This window comes from Epargyreus clarus, unplaced genomic scaffold (assembly GCF_041222505.1).
Source record: "Epargyreus clarus isolate Ecla_fem2 unplaced genomic scaffold, WU_Ecla_fem_2.2 ptg000006l, whole genome shotgun sequence".
Lineage (NCBI taxonomy): Eukaryota > Metazoa > Arthropoda > Insecta > Lepidoptera > Hesperiidae > Epargyreus > Epargyreus clarus.
The window spans coordinates 7,681,486-7,700,800 of record NW_027332214.1 but is presented as its reverse complement, the minus strand read 5'-3'; the positions used below and the strand labels follow the sequence as shown (position 1 = coordinate 7,700,800).

The window sequence follows — 19,315 nt, the reverse complement described above, 5'->3', positions numbered from 1 at the left end:
CGCCGGAGTCGAACCACAAAGGGTTCTACCACCTTTATATATTTTACCAGTCCATCCACTCATACAGAAATAAAATTATAAGAATATATATATTAATTTACCTGAAACAATTACTTACTACTCTTCCAATTGTGATAGGTATAATTTTAATTTATACATAATTTTTTTGTTATATATGGTAGGTAGGTACTGACTACATACTCGTAGCTTGACGTACCTATAACCGTTTCTATCTGCTAAGCAAAAAGTTTAATAAAAATTAACAAAAAAATGTTATTTCACGTTTTTAAAATATTACATGTATTCATGTTTTTAAAATATTACATTTTATATTTATAATATTAATTAAGTTTAACATAAAAAGTTTTATATCAGTATGTAAATAATCCTGTCGAAATTATTAACTCTATAGTCCTCATCGTTTTAATGCTCCATAAACACCAGGTAAATGATTAAACATTTTAAAACTTAGATACAATTCATGACTAAAATCACGTTTAAGAGATTTATGCACTATATCTTGAATTGAATAATGCTAAAAATCTTTTATTACTTTGTCTACAAGTTGTTACTTTTATACCCAATCTCCTCTACTTTAATTTTTGTGAGTAACGATGACTCTTGCAAGGTATTGTACATAACCACGAAAAGTATTAAAAATATTAAGAATGACTAGAGCTACATCGAGCGTAATGAAGTTTAAGTAGGTATAATGGTTGTATTGGATAAATAAAAAACTTTTACATTTATGATTTACGCCATTTTTAAATGTGTTATTTTATTACAAGAACATGAATGGAAGTCATACCAAAAAATTCACAATCTGAGTGCCGGCTCAGTCTCGAGGCACGATACAGATAAAGCCTACGTTTTTCATTTACCTACAATTATATCCTTCAAGATTCCTTACACATTTTCTCACAAATTTCTAGCACAGCAAAGAAAGTTTGACGGAGGTACCTATAGGCACAGTATAAGGATCTACTGTGCTATAGGTGACCTCCTGTACGGCAAGTGTCACAGAATACTCCGTATTTGTTTATACGTTTTACGTTACACATTCAATAAATTATAGATTCAAGGAAATCTGTTAAAAACGTAATCCAATTGAATAAATTGAATATACATCCATTAATATACAGTAGGTATCGATGCCATTTCTTGAACTTAACGTAAATGTGGCAAATCATTCTTACTTTTTAGTTGTGGAGTGAGCCCCAATCTGATCGTATGTGTCCTGACTGTTGTAGTGATAAATTAATGAGTGTTCTATAGATAATCATGGCATATATAGTGAAAGGATGTGTGAAAATGTATTACTACCTCAACGAAGATATTGCGGGTATAATTTTTATATTAAAAATATCATTAAAATACCGAATGTAAATAACAACAACCTAACAGATAGAGAAATATACGGTCTGTGGATAAAGTCATGCGCCTTTACCAGTATACAAGTATGTTATTTTTAACACAGCCAGAATCTATAGGATATGGTGATACAAACGTAGGTACTACTCTCATAGTAACTCTGTACAGTTTGATTTGAGAATCCAATTCTACCGTACATATGCGTGGTATATAGCCTAAACGAATCTTATTTTGAAAGTAGATAGAACAGTAGATCTTTTTTAAATGATAGGAGTAAAGGACGAGCGTACAGTCCACCTGATCGTAAGTGGCTACCATCCATGGACATCTGTAAACCCCAGATAGGATATTCCTATCAGAGATCGGCCAGAGATGTGCCGCTACCCGCGAAAAGTATGTCTCCCTTATAACACCCAAACCAGAAGACAGCAGCGCTTAACGCTGCTGTAATGAGGCAGAAATAATTACGTAGATATTTACGTACTTAGTTATATTGATGATGAAGACGACTTATTAATTTCTAGATGAAAAGACACAAAACTGGCCGTTGATGCGAACTCCCTGGCCGGGGCTGGCCATCATGTTCTTATACCTCATGACGGTACGCCGGTGGCTGCCAGACTACATGAGCAAACGTCCAGCCTACGATTTGCGGCGTTTGATCGCGTTGTACAATGTCGTACAAATATTTTGTTGCGGTTATGTTGTATATCATGTAAGTTTAACTTATTTTAAAAGCATCTGTAGTTTGTAAATGTCCGATAGACCTCGGAAGTTATCCCTTTTCTTGTACACAATTCAGAATTGCTTATCAGACCTATGTCCATGAACTTCAGGATTCGCTACTCAGGCGGCAGCATTACCGGTTCCTACTTCAACAAGTATATTGAAATTCTAACTTAACACATGCAATTTTAAATTAATGCATATATATTAGGTATTAATCATTATTGATAATTATGTATCGATAAATATTATAAATAGGGTACCTATACCCTATACCTAGTGTTTATTGCACGAAAATCAGGTACTTGACCATTATTGGATCTGTTCCACTGAAACCATGGCACCGGCTTCGTTATAGATAGCAAAGCAGGTAGCAAATACAAAATAGATATTCTAACTTAAACATACATAATCCTGCAAAAAACCTGATATCTGTTTCACGTGAGCTATAAAGGCCCTGTAATATAAATACAGGTAGGGGTCAAGTCTGTTTACATAAATTCAATAATATTAGTAAATTATTTTACCAAAGTTCATTTACCTTTATGTTATATATTGCAGAGTTTAAAATTAGGCTGGCTAAACCATTACTCGTGGATATGTCAGCCAGTGGACGAGGGTCCCCACAGCACTGAATTCGCATGGAAAGTCTGCTACGCATACTTCCTAATCAAGCTTACTGATCTCTTCGACACGGTAAATCATTATTATACATACTTACCTACTTTCTTTTCGCCACTTATTGAATGAGTGGTTGTAGCATAATGCTATACAGTTTTTATACGTACATAAATGTATAAAAATAGACGTAAACACTTACGTAAATCTGTTTACGATTGGGTAATACTGTTTAAAATATATTTTAGCAGTGCTAAAATATTTTCTTATAATTATAAGAACAATCAATCAATTATATTTTAAATTGTTGCAAATACGCTCACTTGTAAAAAGTACGAATCTCATTTTTCAGATCTTCTTCGTGTTGCGAAAGAAGCAAAACCAAGTATCATTCCTACACGTTTATCATCATTTTGGAATGGTAGCGGTTTCATGGGGCATGGTGAAGTGGGTGCCAGGTACGTAATGAACCATAAAATTATGAGTTTTACGGTATACCTACCTTGAGTGGAAGAGAATGTTACGCGGCACCACCACCACATCCATTTCTGCCTAATAATAGCAGTGTTAAACGCTGTTGTGTTCTAGTTTGAAGGATTTGGTAAGCGAGACATACTTTTCCGAGGCGGAAGTTAATTACAGATATCCATGGGCGACAATAGCCACTTATCATAACGTAAACTGCATGGTCGTCTGCTATTGCTGTATTATAAAAAGAAGTTGATTTGCCCTATGCATAATATTATATAAATATATTATAATCATAGTATTATGTTGATTGCACGTTCACTCTAGGACTCAGCTTGCTAACTGCGGCCAACAATATGTTTAGTTTCAATTCACACATAAATTTAGAAAACTAATTAATTAATTAATCTTAATCTATTTATTTATTACAGGCGGGCACGTAACGTTTGTAGTTTTAATAAATTCAATAATACACATCATAATGTATTCATACTACTTGTTATCAACGTGGGATGAATCTTACAAAAGTTCCTTATGGTGGAAGAAATATGTCACTCAAATGCAATTAGTAAGTAAAAATTTAATTCAAATTATGTACAATTGGCCCATATAGATGCACAATAACAACATTCTTAAACCCTGTTGTGTTCTAATTTGAAGGGAAGACACTTATACGAAGCATTCAAACTTAGTAATTAGGGGTAGCACTTCTGTTAACTTTCATACAAAATAATGCAGAAGGCGTTATAACACGAGGAAGTAATGGCAATTATTTGAGAAATTAATCATAACTGGTCACTGACCAACATCTCACTAACGTTATAAAGTATAATAAATTAAGTTGATTTCTTATTTGTTAGTTCCCGACGCAAAATTCCCGAGGTGTATTATAAATTAATGTGTCCTAATTAAGGTTCCTTAATCGAAAGTGTTAGGTACACTATGCTATAATGAAAGAAAATCTGTTTATCTCTTTAAAGATCAACTTTTTCCAAGTCGAAGACGTTTTAAATTTAACTTTTTCATTATTTTACAGGTGCAGTTCACACTAGTCCTATTACATCTCATAGCTCTGGCGGTAACAAAAGATTGCAACTACCCGCGGTTTCCGGCGTATATACTTATCCCACAAAATCTCTTCATGGTGATACTGTTCAGCGATTTCTATTATAAAGCTTATATCAAACCGAAAAAGAATTAGTTTAATGTAAAAGTAAATTATTTTAAATTACATTTAAATGTTTTACTTTGCGCTTCTTTGCTGCACTTTGCATATACCTTTTTCTATATAGTATAAGAGATTATAACCAGCATAGCCTGTACCTAACGACGTATTAAATGGAAACAAACATAGAAATGAAAACACAACCATAGTGTTTTGACATTAATTTTGGATTATGTAAATAGTTTTAATTATTTTTTGTTGTTGGTATTGGATAAAAACTTCCTAATCGAAATTGTCTTAAATGGACGAGTAATATTTATCATAATGTAAATTATTGCATTTCTTACAAATTAAAGTGTATACAAAAAAATGGAATAAAAGCGACAAAAATATTTAAAATATATATTTATTCCAAATTATACTTTTGTGCTTAGCACTATTTTGCAAGTACTAAGTATTTGCTTATTTATAAATATGATATATATTGCAATATAATTAAATGTGATGTTACATCAATATCAAACAGGATAACCTTGTCAAATATCACAATTAAAATTTACTAATTCAGTCAAATAATGCTACAATTGTGTTAGTCTAGTAAATAGATTTTGTTTTACGAGATCAATCACATTGCTCTGACTGAAAGCGTCAATGACCGCCTTGGTCAGACAGAGGCTGCCTGGGGCGCTGTCCACATCATCCTCGTCCACAGACTTATTTGTATTAACAAACTCTGTAAGATTTGCTTTAAGCAATTCTATTAGTTTTTCATTGCTAATAATGGGAACTGTTTCCAAGTTATTCTGTGGATTGTCAAGTAAGGCATTGAGATCAAATTCTTCCGGCGCGGCTACTTCATGGTCGTCGTCACGAGTCTTCTGTCGCTTGATGCGATGCAACTTGCGTTTTTTATCCAAGTAAGCTTTAGCAACTGCTTCCAGCTGCAAGAATAACACTGCCAAGGGAGTGTCAGATATGTCATCCTGCAATTTCAATATTTATAATTAGACCGACTATCATATAGCATAATGGCATGTGTTTTAGTCACTCATATTATATGGACACTATAGACATTATGTTATAATAATTTTCTCAATGAAAATTAAATATTACTTATGCACATAGAAAGACAGCATCATGAAGAAACCTGAGAACTCTATATTTTTAGCTGTATACTTTAATTTGTCACATAACATTACTTCTCAGAATTTTATCCTTATAAGCGACACTATCAGATAGTGAAATAATATAGAGGTGTCATTTTTTTCAAAGTGAACTCGTTCGATTCCCGGCTAAGGAAAAAAATATTTTAAAAAACTAAGGATGCAGTTTTAGTTTTTATCAAAATCGGCCTCGTAACTCCTTTCAGCATTTTTCGCTAATCCTTATAGTTTCGGATTTGGCCCTGAAGGCCCGTTTTAAAAATTCACCCTGTATATAGTAGTATATATTGATATAATCCCTAATCATTCAGTGGGCACATGCCCAGCAGTACATAATACAAGGCCCTCAGTAATGATCTTAATGCATCCTATTATAAAATATGATGTCAATGCATCATGTGTTTATTACTTTTATGACTATGCAGTCGACTCATAATGACCTCGCTAAAACATTTAATTGCATAGCTGAGTTCATACATCATGAGACTTACCTCATTGGGATTAACTAATAGTTTAGCTGTTTCCTGTGGCAGATCTTTACACAATTGAGCAACTAATATTTTTATAAGAGCTTCTGACACATGGGCTGATGTGTCTTTTTCCTGAAAATGATAATTTATTTATTTAATATCACAATATGACTAACATTTACATATTTTTTCCTTTCTTTAATTTATAAAATAACAAAGGTAATAGAATTCAAAATTGTTATTACATGTGGAAGCCATATATTGACTGTAATATTGAGAGGGTCAATATTCTGAACATAATGCCACCAGCCACGGGGTACTAGCAAAGCATCACCTGCCGAAAGTTCCACCATGCGTGCTCCAGTTATACCTAAAACAAAAGAAAATATTTACACGCTATTACGAACATATTAACAAAAATTAAATATGGTTTAAATTTGAAAACTACTGGACAGATATTGTTTTCAGTATTTAGAGATTAATATTCTTTATTTCAAATATAAAACTTATTTTCAAAAACTTTATTTACCATGAAAACTATCCAAATTACTAGGGCAGTAGAAATTAAGTTCACTATATACACTTGATTCTTCATAGGGTACTCTTGTAGGTATTAAGCCACCAGTTTCCGGAGGAAAGAGGATCCATCTCTTTCTGTAAAGTATTTTGATAACCATTATTGGTAGTATTACACACACATATTATATTAAAATGATTTTCAGAAATAAACTTAAGGCCAACTTTATAAAATTTAAAGGCAACTTTTTAATTTCAAGCTTTTTTAATACCATTTATTCAAAAAAGGGGATATAAGGGATTTGCTTTTGTGTGTGCACTTACATCACATTATGCATATTTTTTAATTTTGATTGTCATTCACATTATAGTAAGCCTTATTGTAAAAATATACTGTTTAATACATTATAAATAACAAAATATTGAAAAAAAAATAAACATTTTAAAATGTCACAATCACAATTTTGAACTGAGCTTCCTTCATATATTTTTACCTTCCATACAGTTGGGCGACAATGTTGTAGCCATATGTATCCTGATGGCATGGTGTATGAGACCCTTTGCTGCCGACCCACAGAGTGCTCTGTGATGCCCCTTTGTCCGGGTATCCAAACTGCTTCCAGGATAATTCCTGCATATAACATTTTTTTTTAAAACAACTTTGTGGTAAATCTCCCTTATTACAAGTGGTAGCATCATGTTTTAATTTATATTACTGATAATAAAATCAAATTATCCAAAAAAGCAGTGACAGCATTTTGAAATTCAACCTTTCTATCTGGGAGTGGGAGTTTCTAATCTCAGGCACCTTAGATTTTTGAAGTTCCATGCATTTTATAAATTAATTGTCACTTCACATTAAGACATTGTGTGAAAATCTAAACTCCAGAAATGTCTATAAGAATATTTTAAATCTACCAATCCACACTTGGTCAGTGTGGCACGGTATGGTCTAAACCTCTCTTTCTGAAAGCAGATCTGTGTCCAGGAGTAAGAGAACAATAGGTTGAAGACATAGGTAGAATATAATTATCTAACTGCATTAATATTCACCTTACACAACTCATTATCTGGAGGTAACCATTGATGGAGATATTTATAGTCGAAGTACATCCACTCTTCTCCATCCAACTTCTGGAGGAAATCTTTGAAAGTCATCGTTTTCACCGCGCACCGCCGCTCCCAACATGGCTCGTCGGAAACAAAATCTTTCATCAGGCACCGAAATGGTATTTCCTTGTCATTAAATATTGAACACCACTTGTCTTCACTCCACTGGCTTATAGCCCAATTAGAAACATATTGCCTAAATATTAAAGGCACAGACGCTCTCGCAGTCACATTCCTTATTACATCTTCAGTAATATTTGCCATAGTGTTTACCACTCAGTTGCCCATCACTTTAACATCTAATAGTTAAGGATATGCACTATTAATTTATATCCGTGAATAATTCTCAACGCAAGCACCTGATGCAATGGTGCATTACACAGAAAACGTTGCAATAGTGCCAGACTAAAAGAAAACTATGACGTAATGTAAGGAACGTCGTTATAAGTATTATTTATTACATTATATAATTATTTTATTCGTATAGTCCGCAGTACAGGGTTATAACACTTATGAATTCAAAACTTTAAGTGCAGGTCATAAAGCCGGATTTATTATAACCTTAAACCCAAACAAAACATCATCAAGCGACGGCCGGCAAAATATTATTTTGACATTTTGTTTGTTTTTTTTTTGTAGTATTTTTATAATGTTGCCGTCTCAAACGTGGCATGTATACAATGTTTATTATGTGAAAATAAACTAGTGGCTTATATAATAAATGCAGAATATTACAATAATATTAGAATAAAGGGTTTTTTTTAACAAAATTGTGATGTATACATCATGATAGGTTTTACAAGAAAAACTATTAAAGTTATTTATATAGAAAGCTCAGAGAAAATGTAATGATTGATTAGGAATACATATGAAGGATTCCATAATATTATTATTTATTTCTATAACATAGGTTACTATACTCTTTGTCTATAACATCCATGCTATAATAATAAATAGTATGTGGTCTTCTTCATCTGGTAACCTTTTAGGAAGATCTGTCATAGTGCCATGTGTCATTTAATATGTGCAAATTGTCAGAGTAGGTATGTGAAAATTGACAAATTGACATTTGACAATAACAAAAACAAACGTTATTGCATGTTTATGTGTAGATGTATACAACATAATTTCAAAAACAAATACTAATACCTATTATAAAATATGTGCAGTGAACAATACTTATCAGTTAACATAAGCACGCTACGGTTTACTCATTCCTTTTCGCTGGTAGTGGTTTTAAGTCAGAATAACAATATACAGCGCTGTATAAAACTATAAAGTATATCATTTGAAAATGAGTGCGGAAGTAGTATCAACGTTTTTCTCAAATGAAGCGGGAAATTCTGATAAAGTTGAAAGATTTCACGACTTAAGCGATGATTTCCTTAACCTTACCGATGAACTTAATCTATCCCTTGAGCAATTTGAATTACCAGCGGCCGTTAAATGCGTTTATAATCCCACTATATACGCCAGAAATACGTTTGAAATGTATGTGCGAAAATATTGCAAAACGAAGAAACGTATAATGTACTTTGGGATGAATCCAGGGCCATTTGGAATGTCTCAAACTGGAGTAAGTATTGAACACTTTTATCAAACGAAATCGCTGATTCATTTACAATGTTTAAATATTTTATAATTCTCTGTAGCGGTGTAATGAGGATCTTTGCACTAAAACCCTCTTACCTTGTGAGGATCACCACCATTACTTAACAATACAATAATGGGTCGACAACAATGTAGTTTCAGCTATGTCCTGAAGGATAGCACAATGATAAATGTTTAGATTTGAAGTAATCCACTCTTTAGTGTTTTCTTTACGCCAGTTGATTGCATGTCTCGGATAACATTCTTCAATTTCAATTTCAGGTGCCCTTTGGTGAAATAAGTTCAGTGAGGGACTGGTTGGGTATCGAAGGGCCAGTGGGTAAACCACCTATTGAAGTAAAAACCCGACCAGTTAATGGATTCAACTGTACTCGAACTGAGGTAAAATATTTGTATCAATGTTCTATTGCTTATTCCCTAATCAGTTTATATTAAGGCATCATGTATAAGTATACCAGTAGCCACTCCTAGTAACATGGCATGAAAAAGTTACAGCTGTATTATCAATGAGCATTTGCTAGCAACATTAATAAATGTTGCTAGCAATTTGACATAAGGGAGACTTACACCAAGCTAGGTATTAATGTCTAGAAAGCAGCTGGAATGTGCTTGTGTCAGTGCTAACTTTATATACATATATGCAAGATATAGAAAACTTTGATAGCATTGCGATACTACTGGCGCCATCTATCAACAAATTTTTAACCCTGATTGCTTTTCACATAACACTTCAAAAACTATGTAACAAATTTTAAATTTATTCTATCCTTTATCTTGAGCGAAAGTCTGCAAATTATTAAAAAAAACCTATCTTTAAACACCACCTAGTGTTGATATCAGAGCTATTGAGTATCTCTTTATCAATTATTTAAAAATATACTGAGCTGCATTAACGATAAAATCAAATTTTAATTACAATTTTTTTAATTTGTTTTCATATACACTTATTGGTATGTTTGCAGGTTAGTGGCAAGAGATTTTGGGGACTATTTAAAGACATATGCAAAACACCAGAAAACTTCTTTGAAACAAGTTTTGTTTATAACTATTTGAACCAACAATGGATGAAGAGCAATGGTTGTAATGTGACTCCATCAGATTTAAGAGTGAGTGACTGTTTAGAATATGTAAATGCTGTGAAATTAATCAAGCTACATAATTTTATCTAAGGTTGATTAAATATGTACATGAGCACAGTATTTGGTGAGTTGGCCGGTTGTTTGCTCCTTATATATGTGTCTAACAATGTAACATTTTCAGGTCGCTGAAGTAGAGGCACTGTATAATATCTGTGATCCTGTCTTTGTTAAGGTACTTCAACTATATGAAGTGGAGAAAATAGTTGCAATTGGTAATTTTTGTGCAACTAGGGCACGCAAAGCATTGGACAAATATCCTATAAATAAGTCTATTGAGGTATGTATTGTCTTTTATATCACAACTTTAACAGAAAACAGGAAAAAAATGCCTCACAGGATATTGCTCTAAAACACAAATATTTGCTATGTAACTTGAATGCTGTGATAGATAGGGTGATGGACTGATGACCAACTAATTGTATCATGTAATGCCATATGAAAGCATTTTACTTTTTATAAACTTTTTATTTATGCTCCCTGAAAGCAGACCCATAGATGCAGGGTTGGGCAATTGCAAACAAGCTGTTCAATTTATTATTTCATTTTTATTTCTCTTAAAATATTTTTAAATATTATTTTTTTATCATTCCCACAGTAAGCTATTAGTAGGTTTGAATATGTGACAGATAAGGAAATAAACAGTAAGGAACATTATGATAACTAAACAATTTAGTTGACCATCATTAAATATATGAATGGAACATTTTATACATAAACATATTTATTTGTCTACTTTTAACTGCTAAAATTTCTTTTGCAGATCATATATTTACCACACCCCAGTCCAAGAACTGTTAATAACAATGAGTGGGATAAGAAAGCTATTGAGCACTTGAAGAAATTTGACCTGTTGAAGTATTATATCAAAGATGAGTCTGATCCTACTTAACTCTTCAATAAAAATATTCTCATCTTAATGAATACCTATCTAATAACCTGTCTATTACTATATATTTTATTATTGTGCACTGGAGTTATGCTGACTCTAATTCCCAGAAATGTTCCCACCGAGATTTTGTTATAAGAGTACATAAAACTTAAATAAAGACTTATTTTAAAGCGAAATTATGTATCATTTACTTTATTTCGTAAACTTTTTATATTCATATTAGATTCATATGATTCACTTCAAATGAGCTGGCCAGCTAAAGATCTTATTGTGCATAATCATTATATTATTATAATACGACTAAATATAATATGACTACATATATCTTTGTATAAAATAGGCCTGTGGCGCCCAATTCTCTGTAACATTGTGTACTGACTATGCGTTTTAGAATAAACGTGAAATCGTGTGGCAACAATATTACGTATAGCAGTGTCATATTGTCGGTTGGGCTTCGGGTAATCATAAGTTGAAAATGAATAAAATAATAAAAAGAAAGCAAGTATTACAATATTGTGTATATATATATATATATATATTATATTTTAATATTAAATTAATATATATTATATTTTTTGTATATATTGTATATAGATTTATAGTTTGTAAATAGAAAATAAAAACACTAAAAAGGAGTTAATTGTAATAAATTCTAAATTGATTTTTGGCTTTAGTCGACAGAAAGTATCAAAGTAACCTATTTGAGACTTCACGCGATCATTGTGAAACTGGTCGTTAGTTAATGTAAGTTAGTCAAATTAAATGTAGAAATTTAATTTTATGTAACTAAATATGAATTCAACCCGCTAAAGTTCAAACACACCGTTTGCATTACATATGGCCTCTGAGACCCGAAGTACCAAATAAAATGTATATTGTATATACCTCAATCATTAGATTTTAAATTTCGCGGGCTTTTCTGTAGTCTACAAAGTATAAAACCTATGTCTACTATGGTTTATTGAAATAAATATGGTATGGCAGACACTTCCGTATATTACATAAAATTAAATACACCTTTAAGTACTTAAAATAAAATAAACATTTAAAAAAATAATACACTCCTTAATAAGAAAATAGTTGAACACGACCAGGAGTATAGGTGTTCTGTGAACACGACTTGACAGTTGACAGTGACTCCCATCACGTCAGTAGGATAATATATCTATGCTCCCATCACCCATGGGTCGATCAGCTGCAGCTGACGTTTAGTCATAACATGTAACATATCAATTAAAAGTAATCAACTTTATTTATTTATGATTTTTCTATAAAATATTGTGTTGGAAAAGTATGAACGTTCACAAAACTTATTATTGAAAAGTGTAAGCACCTACTTATAATATAAAGCCTATCATCATACACTTAAGCCGTTTTGCTCATTTTAATAAAATTTGTATTCAAATCCATATGATAAAAGTAACACTGTATATCTTTTATATTTTCAGGCTATTTAATGTTAAGTTAAAAATTTATTCCAACTGCACTATGCGTGGTAATTAGCTATAAGAAATAATAATTACGATAAAGGATAACCTCACTACAATAATAATAGTTCCGCATATGTACGAAGATGGTCGAATTCATGAAGAGAGCGCTAGTATTAGCTCAAGAAGCGTTACAAGACAATGAAGTCCCTGTGGGTTGTGTTTTCATCATCAATAGGAACATAGTGGCAGAGTCTCGGAATAGTGTTAATGTGACACGCAATCCTACACGACATGCAGAAATGAATTGCATTGACACAGTCATAGACTATTGTAAGAATAAGAGTATTAATTATCGAGATTTCTGTTCTAATATAAGTGTGTATGTCACAGTGGAACCATGTATAATGTGTGCCGCAGCATTGAGAATGTTGAATGTACGCGAAGTGGTTTATGGCTGTGCAAATGACAGATTCGGTGGCCATACAGTGCTAAATGTAAGCAAATTCTATGACTACAATTATGTGCTTGAAGGAAATTTATTGGCTGAAGAGGCAATGTCATTACTCAAACAGTTTTACAAAGGTGTCAACCCTAATGCTCCAGAAAGCAAGGTTAAAAAGAAAAATAAAATTGATGTGGGTGAATGTAATAATGCCTCTCAAAATGACAATGACGGAAAAGATGAAAATTAACATTATATTACCATATATAAGAAGAAATGACTAAAGTATCTCCATTGGTGGTAAAATTGAATATATCTATATAACGACTGTGGTTACACAATCAGAAGTACAGGTATGTTCTTGAAATCTAGCGAGGGACCTCTATAATTGCACAACCAATCGTAACAAAAACCCTATAGAATTGTATTAAATACACAAAGGGTATACTCACAGTTTAAACAATTTAAATAACATAACATACATCTTTTATGTACATACTATAAACTGAAGGCCCTACAAACAATCTATATAGAAATGGGTGAAGAGTTTGGTGAACAACTTAACAAAATTGAACTAATCTTAATTCTGTAAGGACCTTTTCAATGGACACATTTCGAGAGAGAGATATGTAATTTTTATCTGGCAGCTTTCTTGAAAATATAATATGGCACATAAAGTACATGACTTGGAAACAGATTTCTACCCATCTCCTATTTTGCAGAATATCAGACCTAAGGATTGAGTGATATGTAATTATAGGAAATTGTCTATTCAAATATTATGGAAATAAATAATTATATTGAATTATGAAACCTAATTATATAATATAATAATAATATTTGCCATCTGCTTCATTTTAAATTATCACTAGACAATTAACATAATACATGAGCGTGACATTTTAGAAAATCCTTTCAAAAATCTATCCCATTGCATGTTACAATTTTTATGACACATTGGTGCAATATGTGATTGTCACCCAATGATGCAACACATTTAATATAACAATAGGAAGGTATTTATATGATTAAGAATTACTTAATAAATGAATAAATAATTAAGTGTTTGTAAAACCTGTTTATTTTACATATTCTTAATATATTACAGAGAGGGTAAACAAAGCTTTCACTATATTAACACAAACACATGTAAAACCAATAGGCAATATATGTGATTTGCTAGAAAATTACAAATTTAATAAATGAACAAAAATAAAACAATCAGAATTGTAGGTACTTACATCATAGATATTGTGCTTAGTTATATGACCCATTATTACAATATAAATAAATTAACAAGAAAGATCAACTTATGAATTTGGAATGTTGCATTCATTTTTCAATTTGCACAAACACAACACAAACCACTCACCAACCAAATTGACGAATAACATTATGCATAATTTCCTTTCCTAGCCCGTAGATTTAAATCAAACTTTCAATTATTCATAAAATAATTACCACTGTATAATGAAAACATACCTAATATCAAAACTCTAAAAATTATATCCTACATCTCAACTTGACACATTTAATTTGGTTTTGCTTATGTAATATTATGAACTAACAAAAATATCAACAACCATAATATATACTGAATGGCTAATAATATATTATAACTTCACTTACAAACCTACTTATATCCTGTAATTGTGCACTGTATTAATATAAAAGTGAGATCTTTCAACATGTTATACACAATTTATCAGTTAATGTTATATTACTCATAAAATATCCACGGGGACATCACAGAAATTCTACAAACCTAATATATTATGAGATCTCACCATTACATTCCTACAGTAAATTAAAATCTAAATTTTATACAAAATAATTCAGGCAAGCATTTAAAAGCACATTTATATTATGCTCAGTTTAACATATTTACATAATCCTAGGCACTGTTTAATAACATTAATCATAATTCAAGGATAACTTTATAAGTGCAGCGAATATTTGACAATTTTCTTACATCCAAATTTGATAAAAGTCGACATGTTCTATTTCTGCTCATCTATGCTATGCTAAATCATTGTCAATCTATCATGTCCACTTCCTCTTTTAGATTTGAACTCTAGCATACTTAAGTAGAATATTTGTAAGTCAATACACTTTCAAGTCCCTTGACAAAGATTTTTACCATAATTCATATCACAGTTGTATTAAAATATTACCAAGAAAAGTACTATTGTCAAATGAACATGCACTTATAAAGTTTTACAACACCAACTGATTCTCCGTTAATTATCTGGGCTGTGGAACCCATTGACGAGAGGTTCAGAAGGCTGAGAGTTCACTACTTCAGGGTCATTACTGACAGGCACATGGTTCCCATTAACAACAGCAGGCACGGGGTCCCGAGCCGGGCTGGAGTTGCAGCTGGAAGTACTCCCGCTGTCCGAACTGGATGAACTGTCACTCTCAGAATCTTCACTGGTATCTTGTGTTCTCTGACGCAAACCTTCGTTCTCAATCCTTAACTTGTCATTGATCGACTGCAAGTCACATATTTGCTCCTCCTGCTCCTTCATGCGCTGCAGCAACTCCTTGAAAGATGGTTCATCAATTGAGCCAGACATTACAGATGTTTCTGAAGTGTCCCTATCAGTCATCATGCTGTCTCTGTCATTTATAGATGCATCCTTATCTACAATGGAGTCCTTGTCGTCATTACTTTCTTTTACCTTATAGCGCTCTGTTCTTTTCACGAGATTGTCATATTTTGCTTCGAGTAAGAGATACTCCTGGATGAGCTCGTTCTTCGACATATTCGACAAACGTTCACATTGAGCGTCTTCATATACACTAGAGAATTCTTTAGTCAGATACTCCTCTTCATCTTCAGGCAAAGAATAAAAATAGTTATCCTCAGAGTCCACGCTGAAACTAGAGTCACGAGTACGCGCGGAAGGTGTTGTTAAAATTTGAAAATTATTTTCGGGCTCAGGTTTGTGAATCTCCATAAGAAATTGATTGTTATTAAACGGTGCCTGAGTTTTAGTCACGACGAGTTTACGAAACCGATTAACTCTTTGGGTATTGTCAATCTTTCTTCCTTGCCAGGGTATTTTACAAAATGGTTTCATGATCTTCCGTTTAGATTTGCCGCGCCTCCTCTTCTTCTTGACGTTTATCTCAAGTTTTTGTTTATTCCCTTTTGGCACATCCAGTATAGAGGGCGCTTCCAACAACACTGATCGCGTCGGATCGCCATCTTTGATTTCTTTTATGTTATTTACATCCATTTTTGATTGAGGTCAAAAATGTAACTACAGCGAACTTCGTCTGTTAAATCCGTAACACACAATAGAAAGTCTCAAAAAACTGGCCTAATGTTAAGAAATACCATTAAAGATACACTGTTTAACTACTATGATACACACTCCATAAAGCCGATTTCGCCATTTCCCATCTTCATTGTAATTTATTCTCTACTCGACTTCGCTGAACGACTTCGAGTCGACGTATTTTTATTTGACAATTAGGGTTGCCAGTACTACTTTTTTAACTTAAGATAAATTACATAAGTAAAATGTTGATAATCTTAAAATGTGCAATATTAATTAAAGATACTATAAAAAATGTGGTATGGAAAGCTATATTTTTCATTTTACGATCAACACAATCAACCATGAACGATATTATCAAATTTTATTATTTTAATCATACCAGTTGCAAATTAAAATACCTTTTGCTATATGTACAAAGTCGAAGTAAATTTCAAAATTATGTCAATGGAAAATTAAATTTTCAAAATTATGGAAAATGTCAATGTCATGTCAATAAATATAAACGTATTTAAAAATTTATAATACAGAAAAAGTGTTAAATTATCACTTATTTATTCAATTTGTTAGTTTGGGTTGATACCTACAACTATTTAAATGATTCTTACAAAACGTCGCCTAAATATGTGTTTGTGATTGAGTTTTCACGACAAATTTCTTGTATAAGCGCTTTCAGGGTTTTTAGTGCTTTGTGTACAACAGTGTACGTTTTATACAATTAAAATATAGTCCAGTTATCAATTGAATCACCTTTAAAATTGGAAATGTGAAGACAAATGAGATATTGAGGGTTTGTTCCTCGCTATGGATGCTTTTGACGTTAATAGTTTGAGATCGAGGAGTATTCCAGTGCTGGACAATTACATTTTTTATACCTTAAATAAATATAGTTTTAATTTTTTTATCTCCTAGTTTTATTATCAAAATTGTTTTATTTTATTGTTTACTTCTAGTATCTATTTATTTCTTTATTTTAAGTTTTTAATTTTTATACATTAAATGTCGCAGGTGGGCACGATTACGATTCTTACGGCGCCAAAATTTGAATGCGGATCCTTATAGATCTCGACGAGACAAGACGAAAAGTAAGAATAAATTTTTTTGATATCTCGCTTAGTTTTCGAGATATCGATATTTAAAAATCGAAAAAAAAAAAAAAAAAAATTCTTTTAATGATGTATTTCGATAGATTTTTGGAAAAGAAAACGAAAACAAAGAATATTTTTTTTCGATATCTTGCTTAGTTTTCAAGATATTAATAAATACATTATTAAAAATGTTGGAATTTTATTGAAAAAATTTTTTGAAGATATATTTTATCCTTTATTATGATTATCACTATTATTATGATAATAATAATAATAATAAAAAAAACCTAACCTAACCTAACCAATACCAACTCAAATTTCAATCACCTCTAACTTCGTTGTCCCTTGCCCGATTTCTAATTATTTTATACCATCGTACACGTCTCAACGATACCTTTTCGCACATACTACTTCCGTTTCTCTCCGTTTTCTAAATTTTTAAATATATTTTAATAACCTAACCTAACCTAACCTAACCTAAACCTAACCTAACCTAACCTAACCAATACCAACTCAATACCAACTCAAATTTCAATCACCTCTAACTTCAAATCAAATCAAATCAAAATTTTTTATTCAAAATAGGTTCTTTACAGATCACTTTTTGAAATTGAATCATGTGGAGCTGGAGCTAATTCAGACCACACCGTTTTGTCAGTCAAATAATCACTTACTTTATAGTACGCTTTTTTACATAGCGTTAGTTTAACGACATGTTTAAACTTTTTTTCTGTGAGATCCAAAATGTGGTCGGGTATTTTATTGTAGTAGCGAATACAGTTGCCCACGAAAGATCTAGCCACCTTACATAATCTATGTTTAGGAATTGCTAATTTATTTCTATTTCTGGTATTAAAGTTATGGTGGTTACTATTTTTTTCAAACATATCAGTGTGTTTCTTACATACATAATATTTTCATAAATGTATTGACTATGCACCGTCAATATATTAATAGTGGGAAACAGTTCTCTTAGGGACTCACCACGCCGCAGACTATATATTGACTATATATGACTTCGTTGTCCCTTGCCCGATTTCTAATTATTTTATACCATCGTACTCGTCTCAACGATACCTTTTCGCACATACTACTTCCGTTTCTCTCCGTTTTCTAAATTTTTAAATATATTTTAATAACCTAACCTAACCTAACCTAACCTAACCAATACCAACTCAATACCAACTCAAATTTCAATCACCTCTAACTTCGTTGTCCCTTGCCCGATTTCTAATTATTTTATACCATCGTACTCGTCTCAACGATACCTTTTCGCACATACTACTTCCGTTTCTCTCCGTTTTCTAAATTTTTAAATATAATTTTCTCCGTTTTTCAAAAATCAATTTTTGGTTTTTCTCATTTTCCTCCGCCGTTTCTTAACGAATTCTCTTCATTTTTCTTCTACCGTATTCTGCACGTCCTCCCCTATCCGGAGATACCAGTCGCACTTTTAAAACGCAAAAAATCGAAATTTTCGAATAATTTTTGAGTATCGATATCTCGAAAACTAAGCGAGATATCAAAAAAATTTATTCTTACTTTTCGTCTTGTCTCATCGAAATCTATACGGATCCGCATTCAAATCTTGGCGCCGTAAGAACCGTAATCCCCCCCGCAGGTGCCTAGTACAAGCAATGCATTGGCGTTTGGTAACAATTTTGGCGACTCATCATTTGATTTTGTTCAATGTCCTTACTGCTCTCAACCTAAATATTTCAAAGGTCGTAGAGGCCTTAATATACATATAAGTAAGTCTCATAAAGTTTCTCAATCGAGTAACACAGTTTTAAATTCTTCTGCAATTGATCCACTTTGTCAA

General features: G+C 32.0%; 5 protein-coding genes across 7 annotated transcripts; 3 read left to right on the top strand and 2 right to left on the bottom strand.

Moving 5' to 3' along the window:
• Positions 1–234: 234 nt before the first annotated feature.
• LOC140742859 (very long chain fatty acid elongase 7) lies at positions 235–4,416 on the top strand. Of its 3 annotated transcripts, none has more exons than XM_073073896.1 (6): positions 235–444; positions 1,896–2,086; positions 2,659–2,793; positions 3,068–3,173; positions 3,615–3,751; positions 4,220–4,416. In XM_073073896.1, the coding sequence occupies exons 2-6, from the start codon at positions 1,922–1,924 to the stop codon at positions 4,382–4,384; spliced, it is 708 nt and encodes a 235-aa protein (XP_072929997.1). In that variant the 5' UTR covers positions 235–444; positions 1,896–1,921; the 3' UTR covers positions 4,385–4,416. The 3 variants fall into 3 exon arrangements, with proteins under 3 accessions (XP_072929997.1, XP_072929996.1, XP_072929995.1); XM_073073895.1 differs by lacking the exon at positions 235–444 and adding an exon at positions 741–1,141; XM_073073894.1 differs by lacking the exon at positions 235–444 and adding an exon at positions 1,148–1,342.
• A 320-nt stretch (positions 4,417–4,736) lies between these two features.
• HSPBAP1 (HSPB1 associated protein 1) lies at positions 4,737–8,229 on the bottom strand. Its single transcript, XM_073073893.1, has 6 exons — positions 7,551–8,229; positions 6,992–7,128; positions 6,511–6,635; positions 6,227–6,351; positions 6,003–6,113; positions 4,737–5,331 (listed from the first exon to the last, which is right to left on the bottom strand). Exons 1-6 carry the CDS (start codon positions 7,869–7,871, stop codon positions 4,927–4,929), a joined length of 1,224 nt encoding a protein of 407 aa, XP_072929994.1. The 5' UTR covers positions 7,872–8,229; the 3' UTR covers positions 4,737–4,926.
• Positions 8,230–8,878: 649 nt separating this feature from the next.
• On the top strand, positions 8,879–11,422 carry Smug (Single-strand-selective monofunctional uracil-DNA glycosylase). Its single transcript, XM_073073892.1, has 5 exons — positions 8,879–9,183; positions 9,480–9,599; positions 10,181–10,324; positions 10,479–10,634; positions 11,118–11,422. Exons 1-5 carry the CDS (start codon positions 8,902–8,904, stop codon positions 11,244–11,246), a joined length of 831 nt encoding a protein of 276 aa, XP_072929993.1. The 5' UTR covers positions 8,879–8,901; the 3' UTR covers positions 11,247–11,422.
• A 1,009-nt stretch (positions 11,423–12,431) lies between these two features.
• On the top strand, positions 12,432–13,923 carry LOC140742855 (tRNA-specific adenosine deaminase 2). The gene is made up of 2 exons (XM_073073891.1): positions 12,432–12,571; positions 12,695–13,923. Exon 2 carries the CDS (start codon positions 12,820–12,822, stop codon positions 13,366–13,368), a length of 549 nt encoding a protein of 182 aa, XP_072929992.1. The 5' UTR covers positions 12,432–12,571; positions 12,695–12,819; the 3' UTR covers positions 13,369–13,923.
• Positions 13,924–14,176: 253 nt separating this feature from the next.
• Positions 14,177–16,595, bottom strand: Hexim (Hexamethylene bisacetamide inducible). The gene has a single exon (XM_073073890.1). The coding sequence runs from the start codon at positions 16,361–16,363 to the stop codon at positions 15,359–15,361; it is 1,005 nt and encodes a 334-aa protein (XP_072929991.1). The 5' UTR covers positions 16,364–16,595; the 3' UTR covers positions 14,177–15,358.
• Positions 16,596–19,315: the final 2,720 nt, after the last annotated feature.

Excerpts from the sequence above, each read along its gene's own strand:
- LOC140742859 (XM_073073894.1), top strand. The coding sequence starts at position 1,282 with ATGGCATATATAGTGAAAGGATGTGTGAAAATGTATTACTACCTCAAC. Across the intron at positions 1,343-1,895 it reads CCTCAACGAAGATATTGCGG|ATGAAAAGACACAAAACTGG; the intron begins GTATAATTTTTA and ends ATTAATTTCTAG. Across the intron at positions 2,794-3,067 it reads TTACTGATCTCTTCGACACG|ATCTTCTTCGTGTTGCGAAA; the intron begins GTAAATCATTAT and ends CTCATTTTTCAG.
- HSPBAP1 (XM_073073893.1), bottom strand. The coding sequence starts at position 7,871 with ATGGCAAATATTACTGAAGATGTAATAAGGAATGTGACTGCGAGAGCG. Across the intron at positions 7,129-7,550 it reads CAGATAATGAGTTGTGTAAG|GAATTATCCTGGAAGCAGTT; the intron begins GTGAATATTAAT and ends TGTTATATGCAG. Across the intron at positions 6,114-6,226 it reads TCAATATATGGCTTCCACAT|GAAAAAGACACATCAGCCCA; the intron begins GTAATAACAATT and ends TATCATTTTCAG.
- Smug (XM_073073892.1), top strand. The coding sequence starts at position 8,902 with ATGAGTGCGGAAGTAGTATCAACGTTTTTCTCAAATGAAGCGGGAAAT. Across the intron at positions 9,184-9,479 it reads TTGGAATGTCTCAAACTGGA|GTGCCCTTTGGTGAAATAAG; the intron begins GTAAGTATTGAA and ends TTTCAATTTCAG. Across the intron at positions 9,600-10,180 it reads TCAACTGTACTCGAACTGAG|GTTAGTGGCAAGAGATTTTG; the intron begins GTAAAATATTTG and ends GTATGTTTGCAG.
- LOC140742855 (XM_073073891.1), top strand. The coding sequence starts at position 12,820 with ATGGTCGAATTCATGAAGAGAGCGCTAGTATTAGCTCAAGAAGCGTTA.
- Hexim (XM_073073890.1), bottom strand. The coding sequence starts at position 16,363 with ATGGATGTAAATAACATAAAAGAAATCAAAGATGGCGATCCGACGCGA.